This window comes from Carcharhinus amblyrhynchos, chromosome 13 (assembly GCF_965287045.1).
Source record: "Carcharhinus amblyrhynchos chromosome 13, sCarAmb.v2.hapA, whole genome shotgun sequence".
NCBI classification, from domain to species: domain Eukaryota; kingdom Metazoa; phylum Chordata; class Chondrichthyes; order Carcharhiniformes; family Carcharhinidae; genus Carcharhinus; species Carcharhinus amblyrhynchos.
This window is the reverse complement of record NC_137336.1, coordinates 76845167-76870104: the sequence shown is the minus strand read 5'-3', so window position 1 is coordinate 76870104 and position 24938 is coordinate 76845167. Positions and strand designations below refer to the sequence as shown.

General features: G+C 48.9%; 1 protein-coding gene across 1 annotated transcript in view; it reads right to left on the bottom strand.

The window, feature by feature from the left end:
* Positions 1-5937: 5937 nt before the first annotated feature.
* LOC145351602 (solute carrier family 15 member 4-like) overlaps positions 5938-24938 on the bottom strand; it is a 47272-nt gene continuing 28271 nt past the window's right edge. The window contains exons 5-9 of the mRNA XM_080201186.1: positions 23723-23818; positions 18474-18642; positions 17191-17349; positions 10462-10620; positions 5938-6319 (exon numbers count right to left, since the gene is read on the bottom strand). Coding sequence (XP_080057312.1) covers positions 6138-6319; positions 10462-10620; positions 17191-17349; positions 18474-18642; positions 23723-23818 — 765 coding nt within the window. The 3' untranslated portion in view covers positions 5938-6137. The remainder of the gene's footprint in view (positions 6320-10461; positions 10621-17190; positions 17350-18473; positions 18643-23722; positions 23819-24938) is intronic.

Below are 24938 nucleotides of genomic sequence, written 5' to 3'. Positions count from 1 at the left end.
TGTGAGGTTTCTGTATGTGATTCCTCAGAGGGATAGTCACGGCAGAGCGGTCTCAGGGAGCTGCTGACCTGTGACAGATAAATATCGATGTTAACACCTCAATTATCTGGACGGCACAATCACACACACAGAGCTCAGTACCCCAGTCACAGCTGTTAATGTTATTACAGCCCTGACAGTTCACCCCGGCCTGGGATCAAGGTGGAAGCTAAAACTTTCCCCATGAATGGGATAAATTGCTGATTGGTTGTCGGCAAGTACGCTTCTCCCATCCACGCTCCCGCCCACTGGAATATTGGGTGGTGACATCAGGACTCCATATTGCCTGCGGCCTCACTTGACCCGAAATCATAAAATCCTGTCCGAGGCCTTTGGACCTTCCCATTGTCCGCCCCTTGCCCACTCTGATTCCCGTGGCGGGTGGGATGGTGGAATTCCAGTCCTCGTGTTTCGACCCCACATTAGCACCCCCCATATCCCTCCCCTCATTTGCAGCAGTCTTTCAGTGGAGGAAGATTAAGGTAAAGAGGCCACTCAGCCCTTCAAGCCTGTGCCCACCCCTTGAAAGAGCAACATTATTATTCCCACCCTGCCACCAGGCTCTGACCCCCCAGTACCCTGCAATTTCATTCTCCTCCCCCAACTCTCCACCCTTTCCCAAGTTTTTTCTTAATCCCAATCCCTGTTTGAAAGTGACGACTCTTTTCTATTACTCATCCGTGGGACATGGGAGTCACTGGCTGGCCAGCATTTATTGCCCATCCCTAGTTGCCCGAGGGCTGTTGAGAGTCATTGTGTGGCTCTGGGGTCACGTGTAGGCCAGACCAGGGTAAGGACAGCAGATTTTCTTCCCTAAAGGAACCAGATTTTTCCAACAATCGACAATGGTTTCACAGTCATCAGTTATTGTGAAGTTGGGTCGAGTAATTGTAAATTGGGAAGTTAGAATTTGGAGTGTGTAAAAGTGTAAAATGCTCGAGGGGAAAGCACTGCAGTCCCATTAAAAGGTGGGGCTTTTTCAGCGCTTAGAGATTTTTGAAAAAATACAAGTACACAGAGAGCCCAAACTGAAACATTTATATCGAAAGGCCAAACAGCAATGTTACCAAGACAACAGGCTTTTGAATTTCGCCAATCAATTTGAATCAGATACCAAGAACCTATTAAATTTAAACTTTTTTTTAACAGTTTTAAATTATGGTTTTTAATATTTTATGGTTTTGATAAACTAGGACCGATCCTATTGTGGGAAATATTGATCTGTCATCACGGGTATAAAAGAAAGGGGGCAGTGGAACAAAAAAAGAGAGTTCTGCCAGAGTTAACAGCTCATAGCTCTCAGAGAGAATCACTGGCTCTCATAGCTGCATCGATGTCTTAGAGAAAGCACCACCTAGATATCAAAGGTGCCAAAGCAGAAAGAAGTTCCAGACAGAAGAATCAACAGAAAAACTGAGAATATTCCGGAAGACACAAAACCTGGTTGTAAGTTGGGGAGTGATTAAATTTCTGTTTTTTTGTTCATGAATGGGAATTGTGCTTATTGGAACAGCATTCCATTAGAATCATGTTTTATTTGGGAATAGTTAATAGTTAGAAAGGTTTATTTGGTTTGTTAATAGTTTAGTTAATTTGTTCACTATTAGATAAATAAATTGTTAGGCGTTGATTTTAGAGGGTGTCAGGAGTTATTTTGCATTGAACCACGAAGGGTTGCTGAAGCGTAGGATACACCACTTCACGCAGATTACAGGGTGTTAGTTTTCAGAAGGGGGGGAATCATCCTCACTTTATAACAGATTCTTAATTCGAGGTATTTTTATATCTTTAATTCAATTTTTAATTGAATTCAAATTCCACCATCTGCCATGGCGGGATTCGAACCTGGGTTCCCAGAACATTAGCCGAGTTTCTGGGGTAATAATCAAGGGATAATACCACTAGGTTATCACCTTCCCTTCAATCTGCTTTTATTGCAGCTTCAGGTACAACATTCCAGGTCACCAAGCTCTTATCATTGGACTATTCCAACGTCCTCACCCCCCCCCACCCGTTGGCCACATACATCACAAGAACAGGCTATCAGACCCTGAAACACATTGTTGTTCACTGGAACCTATTGTATACAGAATTAATGACTAAATTCCCTCTGCTGCAACAGTGACCACTCTTCTCGTTGGCTGCAAAGTGATCTGGGCCTACCCTGCAGTGGTGAAAGCTCAGTAAGAAGTCTCACATCACCAGGTTAAAGTCCAATAGGTTTATTTGGTAGCAGAAGCCACTTGCTTTTGGAGCACTGCCCCTTTGTCAGGTAAGTGGGAGCTCTGTTCACAAACAGGGCAAATAAAGATACAAACTCAATTTACAAAATAATGGTTGGAATGCGAGTCTTATCACAAGTCACAGACTTGCATTCCAACCATTATCTTGTAAATTGAGTTTGTGTCTTTATATGCCCTGTTTGTGAACAGAGCTCCCACTTACCTGACGAAGAGGCAGTGCTCCGAAAGCTAGCGGCTTGTGCTACCAAATAAACCTGTTGGACTCTAACCTGGTGTTGTGAGATTTCTTACTGTGTTTACCCCAGTCCAATGCCGGCATCTCCACATCGTGGTGAAAGCTGCCATATAAAATTGCATCTTTCTTCTTTTCTTTCATACCTTTCTCTCTTTCTCTTACTTTCTTTCTCGCTTTCTCTCTATCATTCCATTATTCCAAGGAGAAGGGACAATGTTCCTGCCGTGAGCTCCCATCATTTGGAAGTGCATGCCATGCTATATTCCAGAAAGACATGAGGTGAAGGGCAGAATCAGAGAACATCTTAACACGCATTTCTATTTATTTACAGAGTTCCACATCACAAGCAAACAGCTCCAAACCCAACAACCAGAATTTTAGTTGGTGTCTAATTACAGCTTCTCAGGTAACATGCACCACCTCGAAATACAGTGAAACCCAATTCTTAGGTTATTAACACAAAGTCAGTCCTGCTGTCTGTCAGGAGACCTGGACCACAGTGTAAACTCAATAAAGCGCTGGGGCTAAGTACATCATTTTGACCAGTCTACCCAAATCTCCAACCAAGACTGGGTACACTCTGATAAATAAGCAAAATATCACTGACGCTGGGATCTTAAAAACAGGGAAGGCTGAAAAAGCCCAGCATTAGTAGGGAGTGAAACAGAGTTAATGTTTTGAGTTTCTGTGACTCTTCATCAGAACTAAAGCGAGGGAGGAATGTGTTGGATATTAAACTGTAGCTGGGGGGCAGGGGGCATGTGTGGAATTGCAACAAGATCACTTAGATCATTCTTTCTCCTTCCAGAGCGAAGTGGTTAGCACCGCTGTCTCACAGTGCCAAGGACCTGGGTTCAATTCCCAACTTGGGTCACTGTCTGTGTGGAGTTTGCACGTTCTCCCCATGTCTGCATGGGTTTCCTCTGGGTGCTCCAGTTTCCTCCCACAGTGCAAAAGGCGTGCAGGTTAGGGTGCACTGGCCATGCTAAGTTCTCCCTCAGTGTACCCCAACAGGCACCGCAGTGTGGCCACTAGGGGATTTTCACAGTAACTTCATTCCTTGTGCAAGAATCACAAGGAGTTGGTGCAGCAGGTAATTAAGGCAGCAAATGGAATTTTGTCCTTCATTGCTAGAGGGATGGAGTTTAAAAACAGCGAAGTTATGTTGCAGCTGTATAAGGTGCTGGTGAGGCCAACCTGGAGTACTGTATACAGTTTTGGTCTCCTTACTTCGGAAAGGATATACTGGCACTGGAGAGGGTGCAGAGGAGATTCACTAGGTTGATTCTGGAGTTGGGAAGGCTGGCTTATGAGGAGAGACTGAGTAGACAGGGGCTATACTCATTGGCATTCAGAGGAATGAGAGGAGATCTTATAGAAACATATAAGGTTATGAAGAAAATATATAAGATAGAAGCAGGGAAGTTGTTTCCACTGGTGGGTGAAACTAGAACTAGGGGGCATGGCCTCACAATAAGGGGGAGCAGATTTAGGACTGAGTTGAGGAGGAACTTTTTCACCCAAAGTGTTGAGAATCTGTGGAATTCCCTGCCCAGTGAAGCAGTTGAAGCTACCTCATTGAATGTTTTTAAGGCAAGGATAGACTTTTGAACAGTAAAAGAATTAAGGGTTATGGTGTGCGGGCCAGTAAGTGGAGCTCATTCCACAAAAAGATCAGCCATGATCTTATTGAATGTTGGAGCAGGCTCAAGGGGCCAGATGGCATACTCCTGCTCCTAGTTCTTATGTTCTTAAGATGTAGCAATATTAAGAACAACAGGGAGATAACCCCAGTGTGAGGGGGGTGGGGGAGGGAATAGAGGGGCAGGTTTTTGCATTGAGACAATAAACGCAGGGGATATAAAAGAAAGGGTGTAAGGTGGAGGAGGAAGATTCCAGTCCGGAGTTGGATGCAATCAAATCAGAATAATGTTGGTGTGGAATACACAGAAGGTGAGTTAGGAAGGGGTGACACAGAGGGACAATAAGCACCTTAACACACACTCATCGTAAACATCTAATTCCAATAGCCTGCAATCCTTGAAACTATTGCATATGCTGGCCTCCTCTGTGCAACCGCAAAAATGTAGATTCTCTTTAGCAACCCGTCACCTGCACCCACTGCCCATACCCCGGACCATCTCCCCGGCGCGTATGTGTGAGTGTGGCTAAGAGTGTGAGAGAGACAGTGAGTGGATGAGTGTTTTTGTGTGTGTGTGTTTGTGTGTGTGTGAGAGAGTGAATGAATGTGTACTTCAGTGTGTGTGTGTGTGTACGTGAGTGTGTGTGTGTGAGAGACAGTGTGTGTGAGAGTGTGTGTGTATATGAAAGAGAGTGAGTGTTTATGTATTTCTGAGTGAGTGTGTGTGCATGTGTGTTTGCATTTGTGTGAGAGTATGTGTATTTCTAAGACAAAGAGTGAATGTGTGCGTGTGTATGTGAGACAGAGTGTGTGTGTGAGTGTGTGTGTGTCAGTGTGTGTGTGAGTGTGCGTGTGTCAGTGTGCGTGTGTGTGTGAGAGTGTGTGTGTGAGTGTGAGAGAGTGCGTGTGTATATGGAAGAGAGTGAGTGTGTATTTGAGTGAGTGTGAGTGCTTGTCAAAGAAAGTGTGTGTGTATTTCTGAGTCTGTGTGTGTGTGAGAGTGTGTGTGTATATTTGTATGTGTGGGTGTGTGTGTGTGTGAGGGAGAGAGAGTTTGTGTGTGTCTGTCTGAGAGACACTGAGTATATTTCTGAGTGTGTATATTTGAGAGAGTGTGTGTTTATTTCTGAGTCTGTGTGTGAAAGAGTATCTTTATGTGTGTGTGTGTGTGTGTGTGTGTGTGTGAGTGAGAGAGAGAGAGAGAGTGTTTGTGCGTATCTGTGTGTGTATTTCTGAGTGTGTGTGAGAAAGTTTTTGTGGGTGTGTGAGTGTGTGTAGTTCTGAGTTGGTGTGTGAAAGAGTTTGTGTGACAGAGTGTTTGTAGGTGTGTCTGAGAGTGTGTGTGTATTTCTGAGTGTGTGAGAGAGAACGTGTGTGTGTGTGAGAGAGAGAGAAAAAGAGTGTGTGAGAGAGAGAGAAAAAGAGTGTGTGAGAGAGAGAGAGAAAAAGAGTGTGTGTGTGAGAGAGAGAGAGAGAGAGAGTGTGTGTGTCTGTGTGAGTGAGTGTCTGTGTGAGAGAGCGTGTGTGTATTTCTAAGTGTGTGTGTGTGTATTTCTAAGTGTGTGTGTGTGTGTGTGTGTGTGAGAGAGTGAGTGTCTGTGTGAGAGAGCGTGTGTGTGTGTGTGTGTGTATTTCTAAGTGTGTGTGTGTGTGTATTTCTAAGTGTGTGTGTGTGTGTGTGTGTGAGTGTCTGTGTGAGAGAGCGTGTGTGTGTGTGTATTTCTAAGTGTGTGTGTGTGTGTGTGTATTTCTAAGTGTGTGTGTGTGTGTGTGTGTGTGTGTGTGTGTGTGTGAGAGAGAGTGTGTGTATTTCTGAGTGTATGTGTGATAAAGTGCCAGCCACTGATGCCTAATTAAAACTGCGATCATATTGGTTGGTGGTACAGTCCCAGCGTGGCCTATACTGGCTCCTCTTCCTGGAATTTGTGCGGAGTGGGGGAGCAGCATGGAGGGTGGGAATGGGATGGATAAGTGGGGGCTAGGTCCTCATCTCACCACGGGAGTTCCCGGAGGCCCGTCCGCCCCACACACAGCCTGTGCAGGATTTGTTATGGCCCTTGTCGTACCAGACAGTCAGCGAGCTGAACAGGACGAGTGTGAGGCACTGGAGACCAGCCAGCAGGTAGAAATAATAATCCATATGGCAACTGTTAATGTTCCCTGCAGAGGCAGAGGGGGCAAGGGGAGCGGGAGAGAGAAGTCATAGACAGATTCAGAACAGGAGACCATTCAGCCCATCCTTCAAACATTAACCCCATAGCCTAGACAATCTATCCCCCGCTGGTATCAATCCAATTCTTTCTGAAGCTTCTGATTGCACTGATGCTCGTCTGCACTCACTCAGTTCCTGATCGCGGCAACTTGAGCAAGCACATTCACTCTGTGCCCCCTGTCCCTTGCTCTGTTGCCTCAGGTCAAGTCACTCACTCCTGCTATACTATCTTAAAGAGACAGGCACCACACACACACACACACCGCAGCAGCAGGGGCAGAGCGGTGACAATCAGGGTGATCTCAGTGGGGTGAGCACACACCGGGACCCCAATCCCTGCCTGGGGGGGGTCAGGGCAGATTCTCAAACGTCGAGGTCAAGGGCCGTGCGCAGTGATCCCGGACAAGGCCTAACATAAATTCATAGACCAGTTTAACATTAGCATGGGTGTGTGGGTTAGGTTGACAGGCCGAGGAGGCACAGCGGTTAGCACTGCTGCCTCTCAGCGCCAGGGACCCGGGTTTGATTCCCGACTTGGGTTTGCACATTCTCTGTGTCTGCATGGGTTTCGTCTGGGGCTCCGGTTTCCTCCCAATGTGTGTGAGATGTGCTGGCAGTGTTGGCCATGTTAAATTCTCCATCAGTGTACCCAAACAGGCGCTGGAGTGTGGCGACTAGGGGATTTTCACGTAACTTCATTGCAGTGTTAATGGAAGCCCAATTGTGACGTGAATAAATAAACTTAAATTTCAGTGTTAGAGGGACTGGTGGGGAAAAACCGTGGGGTTTTAGGGGTAGAACCGAATGGCCTCCTTCTGCACTGTACTTCCTAATTCTGTCCCTCTACATTTATATGATTTTTGAAGTGTCACTATTTTTGAACGATAGGTGTTTCAGTATTCCTCTGCCTCTCTGCTCCTTTACTCGGATTCTCACTAACCACACAGCCTGCACCCTCCTTCCTCCCACAGACACACACCACTGACAATAAGCCAGACAGCAAGCTGAATCGAGGCTTCCTGCTGCTTCATCACTGCTGCCTGTCTCTGTTAACATTACACACATCCACCCCCCCCACACCTCCCCCAATTTAATATTCCCATCGATTTCACAATTGCTCCTGATTGGATTCACCTACACTGCCCCCACATTCACACCCATCATCCACAGCACGGTGTCAGCAATACACTGGGGATGTTCACAACGACACGTCAGTGCTGAGGGAGTGCCGCACTGTCAGAGGGTCAGTGCTGAGGGAGTGCTGCACTGTCAGAGGGTCAGTGCTGAGGGAGTGCCGCACTGTCAGAGGGACAGTGCTGAGAGAGTGCCGCACTGTCAGAGGGACAGTGCTGAGAGAGTGCCGCACTGTCAGAGGGTCAGTACTGAGGGAGTGCCGCACTGTCAGAGGGTCAGTGCTGAGGGAGTGCCGCACTGTCAGAGGGTCAGTGCTGAGGGAGTGCCGCACTGTCAGAGGGTCAGTACTGAGGGAGTGCTGCACTGTCAGAGGGTCAGTACTGAGGGAGTGCCGCACTGTCAGAGGGTCAGTGCTGAAGGAGTGCTGCACTGTCAGAGGGTCAGTGCTGAGGGAGTGCCGCACTGTCAGAGGGTCAGTGCTGAGGGAGTGCCGCACTGTCAGAGGGTCAGTGCTGAGGGAGTGCCGCACTGTCAGGGGGTCAGTGCTGAGGGAGTGCTGCACTGTCAGAGGGTCAGTGCTGAGGGAGTGCCGCACTGTCAGAGGGTCAGTGCTGAGGGAGTGCCGCACTGTCAGAGGGTCAGTACTGAGGGAGTGCTGCACTGTCAGAGGGTCAGTACTGAGGCAGTGCTGCACTGTCAGAGGGTCAGTACTGAGGGAGTGCCGCACTGTCAGAGGGTCAGTGCTGAAGGAGTGCTGCACTGTCAGAGGGTCAGTGCTGAGGGAGTGCCGCACTGTCAGAGGGTCAGTGCTGAGGGAGTGCCGCACTGTCAGAGGGTCAGTGCTGAGGGAGTGCCGCACTGTCAGGGGGTCAGTGCTGAGGGAGTGCCGCACTGTCAGAGGGTCAGTGCTGAGGGAGTGCCGCACTGTCAGAGGGTCAGTGCTGAGGGAGTGCCGCACTGTCAGAGGGTCAGTGCTGAGGGAGTGCTGCACTGTCAGAGGGTCAGTGCTGAAGGAGTGCTGCACTGTCAGAGGGTCAGTGCTGAGGGAGTGCTGCACTGTCAGAGGGTCAGTGCTGAGGGAGTGCTGCACTGTCAGAGGGTCAGTGCTGAAGGAGTGCTGCACTGTCAGAGGGTCAGTGCTGAGGGAGTGCCGCACTGTCAGAGGGTCAGTACTGAGGGAGTGCTGCACTGTCAGAGGGTCAGTGCTGAGGGAGTGCTGCACTGTCAGAGGGTCAGTGCTGAAGGAGTGCTGCACTGTCAGAGGGTCAGTGCTGAAGGAGTGCTGCACTGTCAGAGGGTCAGTACTGAGGGAGTGCCGCACTGTCAGAGGGTCAGTGCTGAAGGAGTGCCGCATTGTCAGAGGGTCAGTGCTGAGGGAGTGCCGCACTGTCAGAGGGTCAGTCCTGAGGGAGTGCCGCACTGTCAGAGGGTCAGTACTGAGGGAGTGCCAACACTGTCAGAGGGTCAGTGCTGAGGGAGTGCCGCACTGTCAGAGGGTCAGTATCCTTCTGCCTCTCTCCCCCTCCTCGCTCCTTCCTCTCTCCGCATCTTCTCTCCCCCTCTCCCTTCACTCATGTTTCCCCCTCCTATCAGCCCTCCCTGCCTGTTCCCCTCTCAGCTCATTTCCCTCTCTCTCTCTCTCTCTCTCCACCCGCCCTATGACATCTTCCTCTCCCCATCTGCCCTCTCTCCTCTCCCTCCCCTCACTCTCTCCTCTCCCTGATATTCCACTCCCTGCCTCTCCACCCTCAAGCTGTCCCCTCTCTGCCTTCAAGCTGTCCCCCTCTGCCTTCAAGCTGCCTCCCCTCTGCTCTCGAGCTACCCCCTTCTGCCCTCGAGCTGCTCCTCCCTTCCCCCCGTCCTCGAGCTGCTCCTCCCTTCCCCCCCGTCCTCGAGCTGCTCCTCCCTTCCTCCCCGTCCTCGAGCTGCTCCTCCCTTCCCCCCCATCCTCGAGCTGCTCCTCCCTTCCTCCCCGTCCTCGAGCTGCTCCTCCCTTCCTCCCCGTCCTCGAGCTGCTCCTCCCTTCCTCCCCGTCCTCGAGCTGCTCCTCCCTTCCCCCCACCCTCGAGCTGCTCCTCCCTTCCCCCCCGTCCTCGAGCTGCTCCTCCCTTCCCCCCCGTCCTCGAGCTGCTCCTCCCTTCCCCCATCCTCGAGCTGCTCCTCCCTTCCCCCCCGTCCTCGAGCTGCTCCTCCCTTCCCCCATCCTCGAGCTGCTCCTCCCTTCCCCCCCGTCCTCGAGCTGCTCCTCCCTTCCCCCCCGTCCTCGAGCTGCTCCTCCCTTCCCCCCCGTCCTCGAGCTGCTCCTCCCTTCCCCCCCGTCCTCGAGCTGCTCCTCCCTTCCCCCGTCCTCGAGCTGCTCCTCCCTTCCCCCCCGTCCTCGAGCTGCTCCTCCCTTCCCCCCATCCTCGAATTGCTCCTCCCTTCCCCCCATCCTCGAGCTGCTCCTCCCTTCCCCCCCATCCTCGAGCTGCTCCTCCCTTCCCCCCCATCCTCGAACTGCTCCTCCCTTCCCCCCCATCCTCGAACTGCTCCTCCCTTCCCCCCCATCCTCGAGCTGCTCCTCCCTTCCCCCCCATCCTCGAGCTGCTCCTCCCTTCCCCCCCACCCTCGAGCTGCTCCTCCCTTCCCCCCATCCTCGAGCTGCTCCTCCCTTTCCCCCCCGTCCTCGAGCTGCTCCTCCCTTCCCCCCCATCCTCGAGCTGCTCCTCCCTTCCCCCCCATCCTCGAGCTGCTCCTCCCTTCCCCCCCATCCTCGAGCTGCTCCTCCCTTCCCCCCCGTCCTCGAGCTGCTCCTTTCTGCCCTTGAGCTGCCCTTTCTCCGGCCTAGAACTACCCCCTCTGCCCTTGAGCTACCCGTCCCCCGACCTCCAGCTGTCCCCCTCCACCACAAGCTCTTCTCTCAGCCCTCGAGCTGCCTCCCCTCCGCCCTCGAGCTGCTCCCACTTTCTTAACTCACCGTGGTCCTGATGACAATTCAGCCAGCCAATCACAGGGAGGGATACTAAATCCAGGAGGCCGGAGCCAATGAAGGAGCCAATCCCAGAGAAGAAGAAGAATAGGCCCATGATGGCACACTGCATGGACTTCGGGGCCTCTGAATAGGCAAACTCCAAACCTGGGCACAAACACAAACCCAGAGACACCATCAGAGCCACTACAATCCCGGTGTGTCCTGGAGAACAAACAGGGCAAATCCCAAGCCGCCAGTTCCTGCCCCTGTCTGCTCTCCAGCATCAGAAAAAAGGTCATCAACATCAAGCAGCCCTGATCAGCAATAACCTGCTCAGCGATGCCCAGTTTGGGTTTCACCAGGGTCACTCAGACCCTGACCTCATTACAGTCTTGGTTCAAACATGGACAAAAGGGCTGAATTCCAGAGGTGGGGTGAGAGTGACAGCCATGGACATCAAGGCTGCCTAAGATATCAAAGGAAATGATGACAAAGATAGTGCCTGGGCTGGTATTAATCTTCCAAAACTCCTTAAATTCTGGAAAAATCCCAGAGGATTGGAAAACTGCCAAGGTAACACCCTCATTCAAAAAGGAGAGTGGGTGTGCGGAGACTAAAAGCAGTTACTTATAGGTCAGTAGGCTGAACTCCTGTTATTGGGAAAATGTTAAGGGTCCTTGACCAAGGGTGTAATAGGATCCCTACACTGCATGAGGAAGCCAGTCGGCCCATCAAGTCTACACTGACCCACCTGTTTATCTTACCCAATGCGCCTAACCAACACGTCTTTCAGGCTGTGGGAGGAAGCCAGAGCACCCGGAGGAAACCCATGCAGACTGGGAGAGAACGTGCCGACTCCAGACAGAGTGACACTAGCCGGGAATTGAACCCGGGTCCCAGTTGAGGCACCAATGCTAATTCTCAGAGGTTTTGACAGGGTCGATGCTGAGAGGTTGTTTCCCCTTGTGGGAGAGACTGGATCAGAGGGAATAAACTCAGAGTAAGGGGGGGGCGCACATTGAAGAGTGCATGTGAGTGGGAAATAAAATGCAGAGAGATAGTGGAGGAATTTCTTCTCTCAGAGGCAGTGAACATGAAGAATTCTTTATCGCAGAGGAATGTAGATGTTGCGTCATTACATGTGTTCAAGGCTGAGATAGATTTTTAATCAGTAAGGGAATCCTGGTTTATATCAAGGACAGTCCGCAGGATGAGGGAAATTCAGGCCTGACCAACTTGATTGGATTGTTTTGTGGATAATGAAGGAGGTGAAGGAAAGTGTTAAATTAAAAGTGGAAGCATTTAGAGTAGCTAAGAGTAGTGGGCGAGAAGAGGATTGGGAGAGGTTTAAATGTCAACAAAGATTGACAAAGAAGTTGATAAAGAAGGGTAGGAGAAACTATGAAGCTGGGCTAGCGCTTAATATAAAAAAGGATAGCAAGAGTTTTTATAAATACATATAAAGGAAGAGGCTGGCTAGGGTGAACGTTGGACCCTTAGAGGATGAGAGGGGGGACTTAGTGGTAGGGGATGGGGATATGGCTGAGGTCTTGAATAACTTTTTTGTTTCTGTCTTCACGGAGGAAGACGTGAATAATTTGCCGGGTGTTAGCGATGGAAAGGTGGTAGGACTGGAGGGTCTCAATGACATTACTGTTACTAGAGAGGCGGTGCTCGACAGACTGGAGGGACTGATTGTGGACAAGTCCCCAGGACTGGATGGAATGCATCCAAGGGTTCTGAAAGAAATGGCGGAGGTGATAGTGGATGCATTGGTGGTTATTTTCCAAACGTCGCTAGATTCCGGGGAAGTGCTGGAAGATTGGAAAATGGCTAATGTTATGGCGTTGTTTAAGAAGGGTGCCAGGCAAAATGCAGGGAATTATAGGCCGGTTAGTTTAACGTCTGTTGTAGGTAAAATGTTAGAATCCGTCATCAAGGAGGAAATAGCGAGGCATCTTGAGGGGAATTGCTTGATAGAGCAGACGCAGCACGGTTTCGTTAAGGGGAAGCCGTGTCTGACAAATTTACTGGAGTTCTATGAGGATGTGTCTAGGGCGGTGGATAGAGGAGAGCCGGTGGATGTGGTCTTTCTTGATTTTCAGAAGGCGTTTGACAAGGTACCTCACAAGAGGTTATTACAGAAGGTCAGGGGACATGGAGTTGGGGGTAGGGTGTTAGCGTGGATAGAGGATTGGTTGTCAAATAGGAGGCAGACAGTGGGGGTTAATGGGTGCTATTCGGATTGGCGGTTGGTGACTAGTGGAGTACCCCAGGGGTCGGAGCTGGGGCCTCAGCTATTTACCATTTATATAGATGATCTGGAGGAGGGAACCGAGTGTAGGGTGTCGAAATTTGCTGATGACACCAAGACTGGTGGAACGGCAAATTGCGTGGAGGGTGTGGAGAGTCTGCAGAAGGATCTAGATAGGCTGGGCGAATGGGCCAGGAACTGGCAAATGGAATTTAATGTTGGCAAGTGCGAGGTGGTCCACTATGGTAGGAATAATGGTAGGAAGGACTATTACTTACGTGGCGAAAAACTGCAGCAGGCAACGGTGCAGAGGGACCTCGGGGTCCTTGTGCATGAGTCGCAAAAACCCAGCCTGCAGGTGCAGCAGGTGGTCAGGAAGGCGAATGGGATGCTGGCCTTCATAGCAAGGGGGATTGAATATAAAAGTAGGGAGGTCTTGCTGCAGCTGTCTTGGGCATTGGTGAGGCTGCAGCTGGAGTACTGTGTGCAGTTTTGGTCGCCGCACTTACGCAAAGATATTTTGGCTTTGGAGGGAGTGCACAGGAGGTTTACTAGGCTGATGCCGGAGTTGAGGGGGTTGAGCTATGAGGAGAGGCTGAATAAACTAGGCTTGTACTCATTAGAGTTTAGAAGAATGAGGGGAGATCTCATTGAGACATATAAGATGATGAATGGGATGGATAGGATAGAGGTGGAGAGACACTTCCCGCTCAGAAAGGACAGTAGGACTAGGGGGCACAGCCTCAAGATAAAGGGGGGGCGGTTTAGAACGGAGTTGAGGAGGAACTTCTTCACTCAAAGGGTGGTGAATCTCTGGAATTCTCTGCCCGTTGAAGTGGTGGAGGCTGCCTCGCTAAATATTTTTACGATGCAGGTTGATGGGTTTTTGATAAGCGAGGGGATTAAGGGTTATGGGGAGAGGGCGGGAATGTGGAACTGAGCCACGACAGATCAGCCATGATCTTATTGAATGGCAGGGCAGGCTTGAAGGGCTAGATGACCTACTCCTGCTCTTATGTTCTTACATTTCAGTAAGGCGAATCGATAAGGGTAACACATTTGATGTGGTCTATGTAGACTTTAGCAAGGCTTTGAATAAGGACCCATGTGGCAAAGCTGGTCTCAAAAACTCATGCAATCCACGGCAAATTGGTAAGTTCCATCCAAAGTTCTCACTGAGGGTTTGATGGGCGGCACGGTAGCACAATGGTTAGCACTGCTGCTTCACAGCTCCAGGGACTTGGGTTCAATTCCTAGCTCGGGTCACCATCTGTGTGGAGTTTGCACATTCTCCTCATGTCTGCGTGGGTTTCCTCCAGGTGCTCTGGTTTCCTCCCACAGTCCAAAGAAGAGCGGGTTTAGGTTGATTGGCCATGCTAAAAAACATTGCCTCTTAGTGTCCTGAGATGCGGAGGTTAGAGGGATTAGTGGGTAAATGTGTAGAGATATGGGGGTAGGGCCTGGGTGGGATTGTGGTCAGTGCAGACTTGATGGGTCAAATGGCCTCTTTCTACACTGTAGGGTTCTATGTTCTACCTCTCCTTACTCTTTCGATCCAAATTTAGTCATCATAAGTGTGTGAACTCTGTGTTGTGTCAGTGAGGTTCTGCAGGGATCAACACTTGATCAACACTTTGATTTATGTAGACTATATCAATGTTTCTTATCGGCTTAAGAAGTGTGAGAGATCAGACTGAGACACTTTACTGCTGTGCAGAGACTGGAGAAGATGAACCTAATCACATCTGGACAGATAAAGTTACAGCCTCAATCTGCCCGAGTGATCCAAGGCTCATTGGGCTGAATGGCCTACACTTGGTCTAAAATTCAGGAGAACCAGGAATGAGGGATTTCAGGTGATGTGGAGAGGCTGGAAAAGTTCTGCCATATACCAAGAAGGTTATGACGAGATTTAATTGTGTTCAAAATTAAGAAGGATTCGCAAAAAGTACCGAAAGAAACTTTTCCAGCAAATGACATTCAAAACAGTAAATGGTCAAAACACTGTAAAAGTATATTCCTCAGAGTAACGCACATTAAACAACGTTACTGACAGTAACGCACATTAAACGTTATTGACAGTAACGCACATTAAACAATGTTACTGACAGTAACGCACATTAAACAATGTTACTGACAGTAACGCACATTAAACAGCGTTACTGACAGTAACGCACATTAAACAACGTTATTGACAGTAACGCACATTAAACAACGTTATTGCCGGTAACATACATTAAACAGCGTTACTGACAGTAACACACATTAAACAACGTTATTGACAGTAACGCACATTAAACAATGTTACTGACAGTAACACACATTAAACAACGTTATTGACAGTAACACACATTAAACGACGTTATTGCCGATAACATACATTAAACAGCGTTACTGACGGTAACACACATTAAACAACGTTATTGACGGTAACACACATTAAACAACGTTATTGACGGTAACACACATTAAACAACATTATTGCCGGTGACACACATTAAACAATGTTATTGACTGTAACATACATTCAACAACGTTATTGACAGTAACATACATTAAACAACGTTATTGCCGGTAACACACAATAAACAGCGTTACTGACAGTAACACACATTAAACAACGTTATTGCCGATAACATACATTAAACAGCGTTACTGACGGTAACACACATTAAACAACGTTATTGACGGTAACACACATTAAACAACATTATTGCCGGTGACACACATTAAACAATGTTATTGACTGTAACATACATTAAACAACGTTATTGCCGGTAACACACAATAAACAGCATTACTGACAGTAACACACATTAAACAATGTTACTGACAGTAACGCACATTAAACAACGTTATTGACAGTAACGCACATTAAACAACGTTATTGACAGTAACGCACATTAAACAATGTATGTTACCGGCAATAACGTTGTTTAATGTGCGTTACTGTCAATAACGTTGTTTAATGTGCGTTACTGTCAATAACGTTGTTTAATGTATGTTACCGGCAATAACGTTATTTAATGTATGTTACCGGCAATAACGTTAAACAACATTATTGACAGTAACGCACATTAAACAACGTTATTGCCGGTAACATACGTTAAACAGCGTTACTGACAGTAACACACATTAAACAACGTTATTGCCAGTAACATACGTTAAACAGCATTACTGACAGTAACACACATTAAACAACATTATTGCCGGCAACACACATTAAACAGCGTTACTGACAGTCACACACACTAAACAGCGTTACTGACAGTAACACACATTAAACAGCGTTACTGACAGTAACACACATTAAACAACATTATTGACAGTAATGTGTGTTACCGTCAATAGCGTTGTTTAATGTGTGTTACTGTCAATAATGTTGTTTAATGTGTGTTACTGGCAATAATGTTGTTTAATATGTGTTACTGTCAGTAATGCTGTTTAATGTGTCTTACTTTCAATAACATTGTTTAATGTGTCTTACTGTCAGTAACGCTGTTTAATGTATGTTACCGGCAATAACGTTGTTTAATGTGTGTTACTGTTAGTAACGCTGTTTAATGTGTGTTACTGTCAATAACGTTGTTTAATGTGTGTTACTGTCAGTAACACAGTTTAATGTATGTTACTGTCAGTAACGCTGTTTAATGTGTGTTACTGTCAGTAACGCTGTTTAATGTAACACACATTAAACAGTGTTACTGACAGTAACATACATTAAACTGTGTTACTGACAGTAACACACATTAAACAACATTATTGACAGTAACACACATTAAACAGCGTTACTAACAGTAACACACATTAAACAACATTATTGCCGGTAACACACATTAAACAGCGTTACTGACAGTAAGACACATTAAACAATGTTATTGAAAGTAAGACACATTAAACAGCATTACTGACAGTAACACATATTAAACAACATTATTGCCAGTAACACACATTAAACAACATTATTGACAGTAACACACATTAAACAACGCTATTGACGGTAACACACATTAAACAACGTTATTGACAGTAGCACACATTAAACAATGTTATTGACAGTAACACACATTAAACATTATTGATGGTAACACACATTAAACATGAAATTTTTTTTGCTGGATGTGGGCCCCCTGCTTGGCCATGTTGTATTGCCCAACCCTAATTGCAAGCCAAGCACATTACTGTAGCTCCTGAGTCACATGAAGGCTAGACTGGGATATGTATAGCAAATCTCCTTCTTTAGAGGACATTAGTGAAACTGATGATTTGCCTGTTAATTTTGGTTTGTTTTGTGAATTCAAATATCAGCATCTGGCATCGTGGCACTTTAATTTACTTCCCCAGATCTTGTGCTGGATCTCTGGATCACTATTCCAATGACAATCGCGCTGTGCCATGGCCTCCCCATTGACATGAAGAAACATCAGCAATGTAATTGGCAGTAACACGCATTGTAATTGATAACGCACCAACATGCTTACCTGGGATACTGGCAAAGATTTCACTGACCCCAATAAGGAGATATTGAGGGACCTGCCACCACACAGCGAGACGGGCCGCTGTAAAGTTTGTATTCCCAACCTGTTGGCTTATGGTGTCGTTGTTGCGGATGTGGATCAGACGCTGGCTTTCCAGCAGACCTGTCAGAATAGGGGAAATGGAAAAATTCTCCATTAACTCTGGAGAAAAAAGGCCTCATTTGCCAATTCAAAACCCAACAATGGGGAAATCTCCAAATTAAATACGCTCAGAGTCTCCACACTGGAGACTTATCAACAACCGGGAATTTCACAGCGAATCCCATTAGGAGATACATGGACAACGACGCTCCACTTGAGTGAGCTGCGTCCGATCAGAGGACAGAGGGAAGTGGATAGGTTTACTGGGGGAATTCCGGAATTTGGGACCACCAATGCTGGTAAGATTCAAAGCAGGAGTGACCAAATGGCTCAAATTGGAGTGCAGAGATTGGGAGAATTGTAGAGGCTGGAGGAGGTTACAGAGATAGAGAGGGTTGTAGGGGCTGGAGGAGGTTACAGAGATAGGGAGGGTTGTAGGGGCTGGAGGAGGTTACAGAGATAGGGAGGGTTGTAAGGGCTGGAGGAGGTTACAGAGATAGGGAGGGTTGTAAGGGCTGGAGGAGGTTACAGAGATAGAGAGGGTTGTAGGGGCTGGAGGAGGTTAGAGATAGGGAGGGTTGTAGGGGCTGGAGGAGGTTACAGAGATAGAGAGGGTTGTAAGGGCTGGAGGAGGTTACAGAGATAGGGAGGGTTGTAGGGGCTGGAGGAGGTTAGAGATAGGGAGGGTTGTAGGGGCTGGAGGAGGTTACAGAGATAGGGAGGGTTGTAGGGGCTGGAGGAGGTTACAGAGATAGGGAGGGTTGTAGGGGCTGGAGGAGGTTACAGAGATAGGGAGGGTTGTAGGGGCTGGAGGAGGTTACAGAGATAGGGAGGGTTGTAGGGGCTGGAGGAGGTTACAGAGATAGGGAGGGGGTGTAGGGGCTGGAGGAGGTTACAGAGATAGAGAGGGTTGTAAGGGCTGGAGGAGGTTACAGAGATAGGGAGGGTTGTAGGGGCTGGAGGAGGTTACAGAGATAGGGAGGGTTGTAGGGGCTGGAGGAGGTTAGAGATAGGGAGGATTGTTGGGGTTGTCAGGGCTAGAGATAGGGAGAGGCACGTCCCCATCATGGAGGGCCTTATCTCTGGTGTGGAGGGCGGCGTCCCCCGTGCGGAGGGCCGTGTCCACTCTCCTCAGCCGGCCTCACCTGCAGCAATGGCGGAGAACATGGCGAAGAGCATGCCCAGGCTGATCCGGGTCAGGGGCGTCGGGAGAAGGTTCCTCTTCACCAGGAATGGATCGATAACTTTGTCCTTGAGGGGAATGAGCAGCAGAAGCATCACAGCATCGAACATGGTCAACCAAGCAGTGGGAAACTGCAGACACAAAGAAAGAGATTGGATCCTGGCCTGGAGATAGGAGGGGCCATTCAGCCCATCGTGCACTTCCAGTTCCACACAGCTACTCCCGCTTTACCCTGCTCCTTCCCCCCCTTTACCCTGCTCCTTCCTACCCTTTACCCTGCTCCTTCTCCTCCTTTACCCTGCTCCTTCCCCCCCTTTACCCCGCTCCTTCCCCCCCTTTACCCTGCTCCTTCCTCCCCTTTACCCTGCTCCTTCTCCTCGTTTACCCTGCTCCTTCTCCTCCTTTACCCTGCTCCTTCTCCCCCTTTACCCTGCTCCTTCCTCCCCTTTACCCTGCTCCTTCTCCTCCTTTACCCTGCTCCTTCCTCCCCCTTTACCCTGCTCCTTCCCCCGCTTTACCCTGCTCCTTCTCCCCCTTTACCCTGCTCCTTCCTCCCCTTTACCCTGCTCCTTCCCCCCCTTTACCCAGCTCCTTCCCCCCCTTTACCCAGCTCCTTCCTCCGCTTTACCCTGCTCCTTCCCCCCCTTTACCCTGCTCCTTCCTCCCCTTTACCCTGCTCCTTCCTCCCCTTTACCCTGCTCCTTCTCCCCCTTTACCCAGCTCCTTCCTCCCCTTTACCCTGCTCCTTCCCCCCCTTTACCCTGCTCCTTCCTCCCCTTTACCCTGCTCCTTCCCCCCCCTTTACCCTGCTCCTTCCCCCCCTTTACCCAGCTCCTTCCCCCCCTTTACCCTGCTCCTTCCTCCCCTTTACCCTACTCCTTCCCCCCCTTTACCCTGCTCCTTCCCCCCCCTTTACCTTGCTCCTTCCTCCCCTTTACCCTGCTCCTTCCTCCCCTTTACCCTGCTCCTTCCTCCCCTTTACCCTGCTCCTTCCTCCCCTTTACCCTGCTCCTTCCTCCCCTTTACCCTGCTCCTTCCCCCCCTTTACCCTGCTCCTTCCTCCCCCTTTACCCTGCTCCTTCCTCCCCTTTACCCTGCTCCTTCCCCCCCCTTTACCCTGCTCCTTCCTCCCCTTTACCCTGCTCCTTCCACCCCCCCTTTACCCTGCTCCTTCCTCCCCTTTACCCTGCTCCTTCCTCCCCTTTACCCTGCTCCTTCCCCCCCCTTTACCCTGCTCCTTCCTCCCCTTTACCCTGCTCCTTCCCCCCCTTTACCCTGCTCCTTCCTCCCCTTTACCCTGCTCCTTCCCCCCCTTTACCCTGCTCCTTCCTCCCCTTTACCCTGCTCCTTCCCCCCCCCTTTACCCTGCTCCTTCCCCCCCTTTACCCTGCTCCATCCCCCCCTCGTCCTGTACATTTACCTGTCCGAAGTAGTGATCCAGTTCCCTTTTCAAGATGTCCTGAATCAGCTCCACCATCGTTACAGTTATTCTACAGCATGAGCACTGTGCTGGGCCCCTTCTGCCCAACCTTCCCCAGATCCCCCAAAACCACTCAGCAGAAAGGCTGTTCATGGGCTGTGTCTGGAGAAAGCTTGGGTGGCACGGTGGATGGCACTGCTGCCTCAGAGTGCCAGGGACCCAGGTTCGATTCCGGCCTCGGGTCACGGTCTGTGTGGAGTTTGCACGTTCTCCTTGTCTCTGCGTGGGTTTCCTCCGGGTCTCGGGTTTCCTCCCACAGTCCAAAGATGTGCGGGTTAGGTTGTTTGATAATGCTAAATTGTGCATTATTGACAGAGGAACCAGCAGGGTAAATATGTGGGGTTACGGGGATAGGGCCTGGGTGGGATTGTTGTCAGGGCAGGCTTGATGGGCCAAATGGCCTCCTTCTGTAATGTGGGGATTCTACGATCCTAAACCCTTCCCCAGAGGCAGGGAAGGAGGAGGGTTCAGGGTACCAGAAGGACAGAGATTGAAGGTAATCAGGGAAAGGGGACCAAGGTAAGGAAATTAGCATGGGCAATCCACCTAACCTATACAACTTTAGACCTAATCTGCACATTGGACACTAAAGGACAATTTAGCATGGCCAATCCCCAAAACTGGCATATCTTTGGACACTCAGGGACAATTTATCATGACCAATCCAACTAACCTGCACATCTTTAGACACTAAGGGACAATTTAGCATGGCCAATCCCTCTAACCTGCACATCTTCAGATACTAAGGGGCAATTTAGCATGGCCAATCCCTCTAACCTGCACTTCTTTAGACACTAAGGGGCAATTTAGCATGGCCAATCCACCTAACCTGCACATCTTTGGACACTAAGGGACAATTTAGCATGGCCAATCCAACTAAGCTGCACATCTTTAGACACTAAGGGGCAATTTAGCATGGCCAATCCACCTAACCTGCACATCTTCAGATACTAAGGGGCAATTTAGCATGGCCAATCCCCCTAATCTGCACTTCTTTAGACACTAAGGGGTAATTTAGCATGGTCAATCCGGGCGACGGTGCAGAGGGACCTCGGGGTCCTTGTGCATGAGTCGCAAAAACCCAGCTTGCAGGTGCAGCAGGTGGTCAGGAAGGCGAATGGGATGCTGGCCTTTATAGCGAGCGGGATTGAATATAAAAGTAGGGAGGTCTTGCTGCAGCTGTATAGGGCACTGGTGAGGCCGCAGCTGGAGTACTGTGTGCAGTTTTGGGCGCCGTACTTACGCAAGGATATTTTAGCCTTGGAGGGAGTGCAGAGGAGGTTTACTAGGCTGATGCCGGAGTTGAGGGGGTTGAGTTATGAGGAGAGGCTGAATAGATTAGGCTTGTACTCGTTAGAGTTTAGAAGAATGAGGGGAGATCTCATTGAGACGTATAAGATGATGAATGGGATGGATAGGGTAGAGGTGGAGAGACTCTTCCCGCTCAGAAAGGATAGTAGGACTAGGGGGCATAGCCTCAAGATAAAGGGGGGGCGGTTTAGAACAGAGTTGAGGAGGAACCTCTTCACTCAAAGGGTGGTGAATCTCTGGAATTCTCTGCCCGTTGAAGTGGTGGAGGCTACCTCGCTAAATATTTTTAAGACGCAGGTTGATGGGTTTTTGATGAGAGAGGGGATTAAGGGTTATGGGGAGAGGGCAGGAATGTGGAACTGAGCCACGACAGATCAGCCATGATCTTATTGAATGGCGGGGCAGGCTCGAAGGGCTAGTTGGCCTACTCCTGCTCCTATTTCTTATGTTCTTATGTTCTTATCTTTGGACACTAAGGGGCAATTTAGCATGGCCAATCCACCTAACCAGCACATCTTTGGACACTAAGGGACAATTTAGCATGACCAATCCAACTAACCTGCACATCTTTCGGACTGTGTGAAGAAACAGGAGCACCCGGAGGAAACATCCGAGGACACAGGATGAACAACTGACAATGTACCGGAATTGAACTCAGGTGCGTGGCGCTGTGAAGTGGCAGTGCCAGCCATCGTGCTACCTCATTATTTTGCAGGGGGGGTGGGAAAGGAGCAGGACGGAAAGGGGATGATTGGAAAATTCAGGGTCAGGAACAATGGGATGAATGGCCTCCCGATTGAAGAGGCACTGATTCCTGCTAACAGGCCAGGAGGTGTTGCGCAACCACCAGTGAAGCAGGCAGGAAAGCAGAACCAAGCCTAGCAGTGCAGGCTTCCTCACACTCATGTCAATCACCCACAGCTCTGGGCAGCAGGGAAATGGATGTGGCCTTGCCTCGCGGCTTGAAAAAGTGCCTCACAGAGCAGTCACATCCCCTTTCGCTTTCACTCATCAACTGCTGGAAGAAAGGGGAATTTGAAACTACAACAAAAATAGACTTGTGACCCTCACACTCTTACCACAGCCTGCCTTGCCCCTTGCTGCGTTAACTCATGAGTTTACTAGCACGATGGAAATTCCTACTCCACACCGGGCAAGAGGAAATTATACCCGCAGGATCCTCATGTAGCCAACATGTACTTTCACACAAAATCCACTGCTGGACGGCAGATTTCCTTCCCTAAAGGAACCAGATGGTTTTCCCAACAATCGACAATGATTTCATGGTCATCATTAGACTTCTAATTCCAGATTTTAATTGAATTCAATCAATATCTGGGCTCCAGGGACCCAGGTTCGATTCCCGGCTTGGTCCGTGTGAAGTGTGCACATTCTCCCTGCGTCTGTGTGGGTTTCCTCCGGGTGCTCTAGTTTCCTCCCACAGTCCAAAGATGCATTGGCCATGCGAAATTAGGTGCATTGGCCATGAAAAATTGCCCCTTAGTGTACAAAGATATGCAGGTTAGGTGATTGGCCATGCTAAATTGCCCCTTATGTCCAAAGAAGTGCAGGTTAGGTGGATTAGCCATGCTAAATTGCCCCTTCGTGTCCAAAGATGTGTGGGTTAGCTGGATTGGCCATGGTAAATTGCCCCTTAGTGTCAAGGTGATTAGCAGGGTAAATGCATGGTGTTATGGGGATAGGGCTTGGATGGGATTGTGGTTGGCGTGGACTTGATGGGCTGAATGGCCTCCTTCTACACTGCAGGATTCCATGAATATGGTTGGCACAGTGGTTAGCACTGCTGCCTCACAGCACCAGGGACGCAAGTTCAATGTTTTTCTTTACTTTTCTTTACTCATTCAGGGGACACGGGCATCGCTAGCTAGCCAGCATTTATTGCCCATCCCTAGCTGCCCGAGGGCAGTTCAGATTCACCCACATTGTTGTGGCTCTGGAGTCACATGTAGGCCAGACCAGGAAGCAGAGTCCCTTCCCTAAAGAAACCAGATGGGTTTTTCTGACAATGGGTCAGCAGCAGATTCTTAATTCCAGACTTTTTTATTGAATTCAAATTCCACCATCTGCTGTGCTGAGATTCGAACCCGGGCCCCAAGAACATTAGCTGAGTTTCTAGATTAATAGTCTCCAATGTATCTGTGTGGGTTTCCTCCCATCTGTTCCTACACATGTATGATGGTGTGTGTGAGATTGTGATTGAGTGTAATAGCATGCGTGTGTGAGTGTGTGTGCGAGTCTGTGTGAGAGTGAGTATGTGGGTGTAAGTGTGCTTCCTCCTGTTCCTGTGTAGCAAGCTGGGGAAGCGTTTAATGGCCTCCACCTGTTCCTGTGTAACAGGCTGGAGAAGGGGCTGAATGGCCTCCTGGGATCTGTCGGCTGGTATATGAAGCAGGACTCACCGTCTGTTGGCGATTCGTGCCACTGTTTTGTGATTGATTGCCGAACAGAGAGGGTAGCTGCAGGTGTAAACTTTGTAACACGTATGTGCTCTCCATCTGAAAAAAGAGAGAGAGACATTGGGACAGCTCCTCACAAAGGGAGAAAAATAACCTGTACTATATAACTCCCCGAATAAAATAAACCAGCCCCAAAGACTCCACTGCAAAAACATTTCACACTGAATCACAACATTCACATAATCACTGGAAACGGCAGGTTTTTAGAGGGCTTGTTAATAAAAGAAGGAAGAGACAAAAGAGCAGAGAAGTTCCAGGAAGGAATTCCAGAATGCTGTTGCCCAGGTAACTGACAGTACAACCACATCTGGTGGAGGAAGTTAGTAAGAAGTCTCACAACACCAGGTTAAAGTCCATATTGTGAGATTTCTTACTGTGCTTATCCCAGTCCAATGCCGGCATCTCCACATCATGGCTACAGAGGAGTTTAGATCAGGGAAGCTCTAAAACTTAGATGATTGCAGAGATCTCTGAGGAATGTACAGACTTTTTTAAAATTTATTCCTGGGACATGGGCGGCACTGGCTGGCCAGCATTTATTGATGTCGGAGATGCCAGCGTTTGACTGGGGTAAACACAGTAAAAAGTCTCACAACACCAGGTTAAAGTCCGGGTTACCTGATGAAGAGGCAACGCTCCGAAAGCTAGTGGCTTTTGCTACCAAATATATCCGTTGGGCTTTAACCTGGTATTGTGAAACTTCTTACAGTATTCATTGCCCATCCTTAGTTGCCTGAGGGCAGTTGAGAGTCAACCACATTGCTGTGGGTCTGGAGTCACATGTAGGCCAGACCAGGTAAGGACGGCAGATTTCCTTCCCTAAAGATGGGTTTTTCTAACAGTCGATACATGGTCATCAGTAGAGTCATAGAGGTTTACAGCATGGAAACAGACCCTTCGGCCCAACTTGTCCATGCTGGCCTTTTTTTTAAAACCCCTAAGCTAATCCCAATTGCCCACATTTGGCCCATATCTCACTATGCCCATCATACCCATGTATCTATCTAAATGCTTTTTAAAAGACAAAATTGTACCTACCGCTACTAAATTTTTAATTCCAAATATTTTGTATTGAATTCAAATTCCACCATCTGCCATGGCGGAATTGGAACCACGGTCCCCCAGAACACTAGCTAAGTTTCTGGGTTAGCAGTCTAGC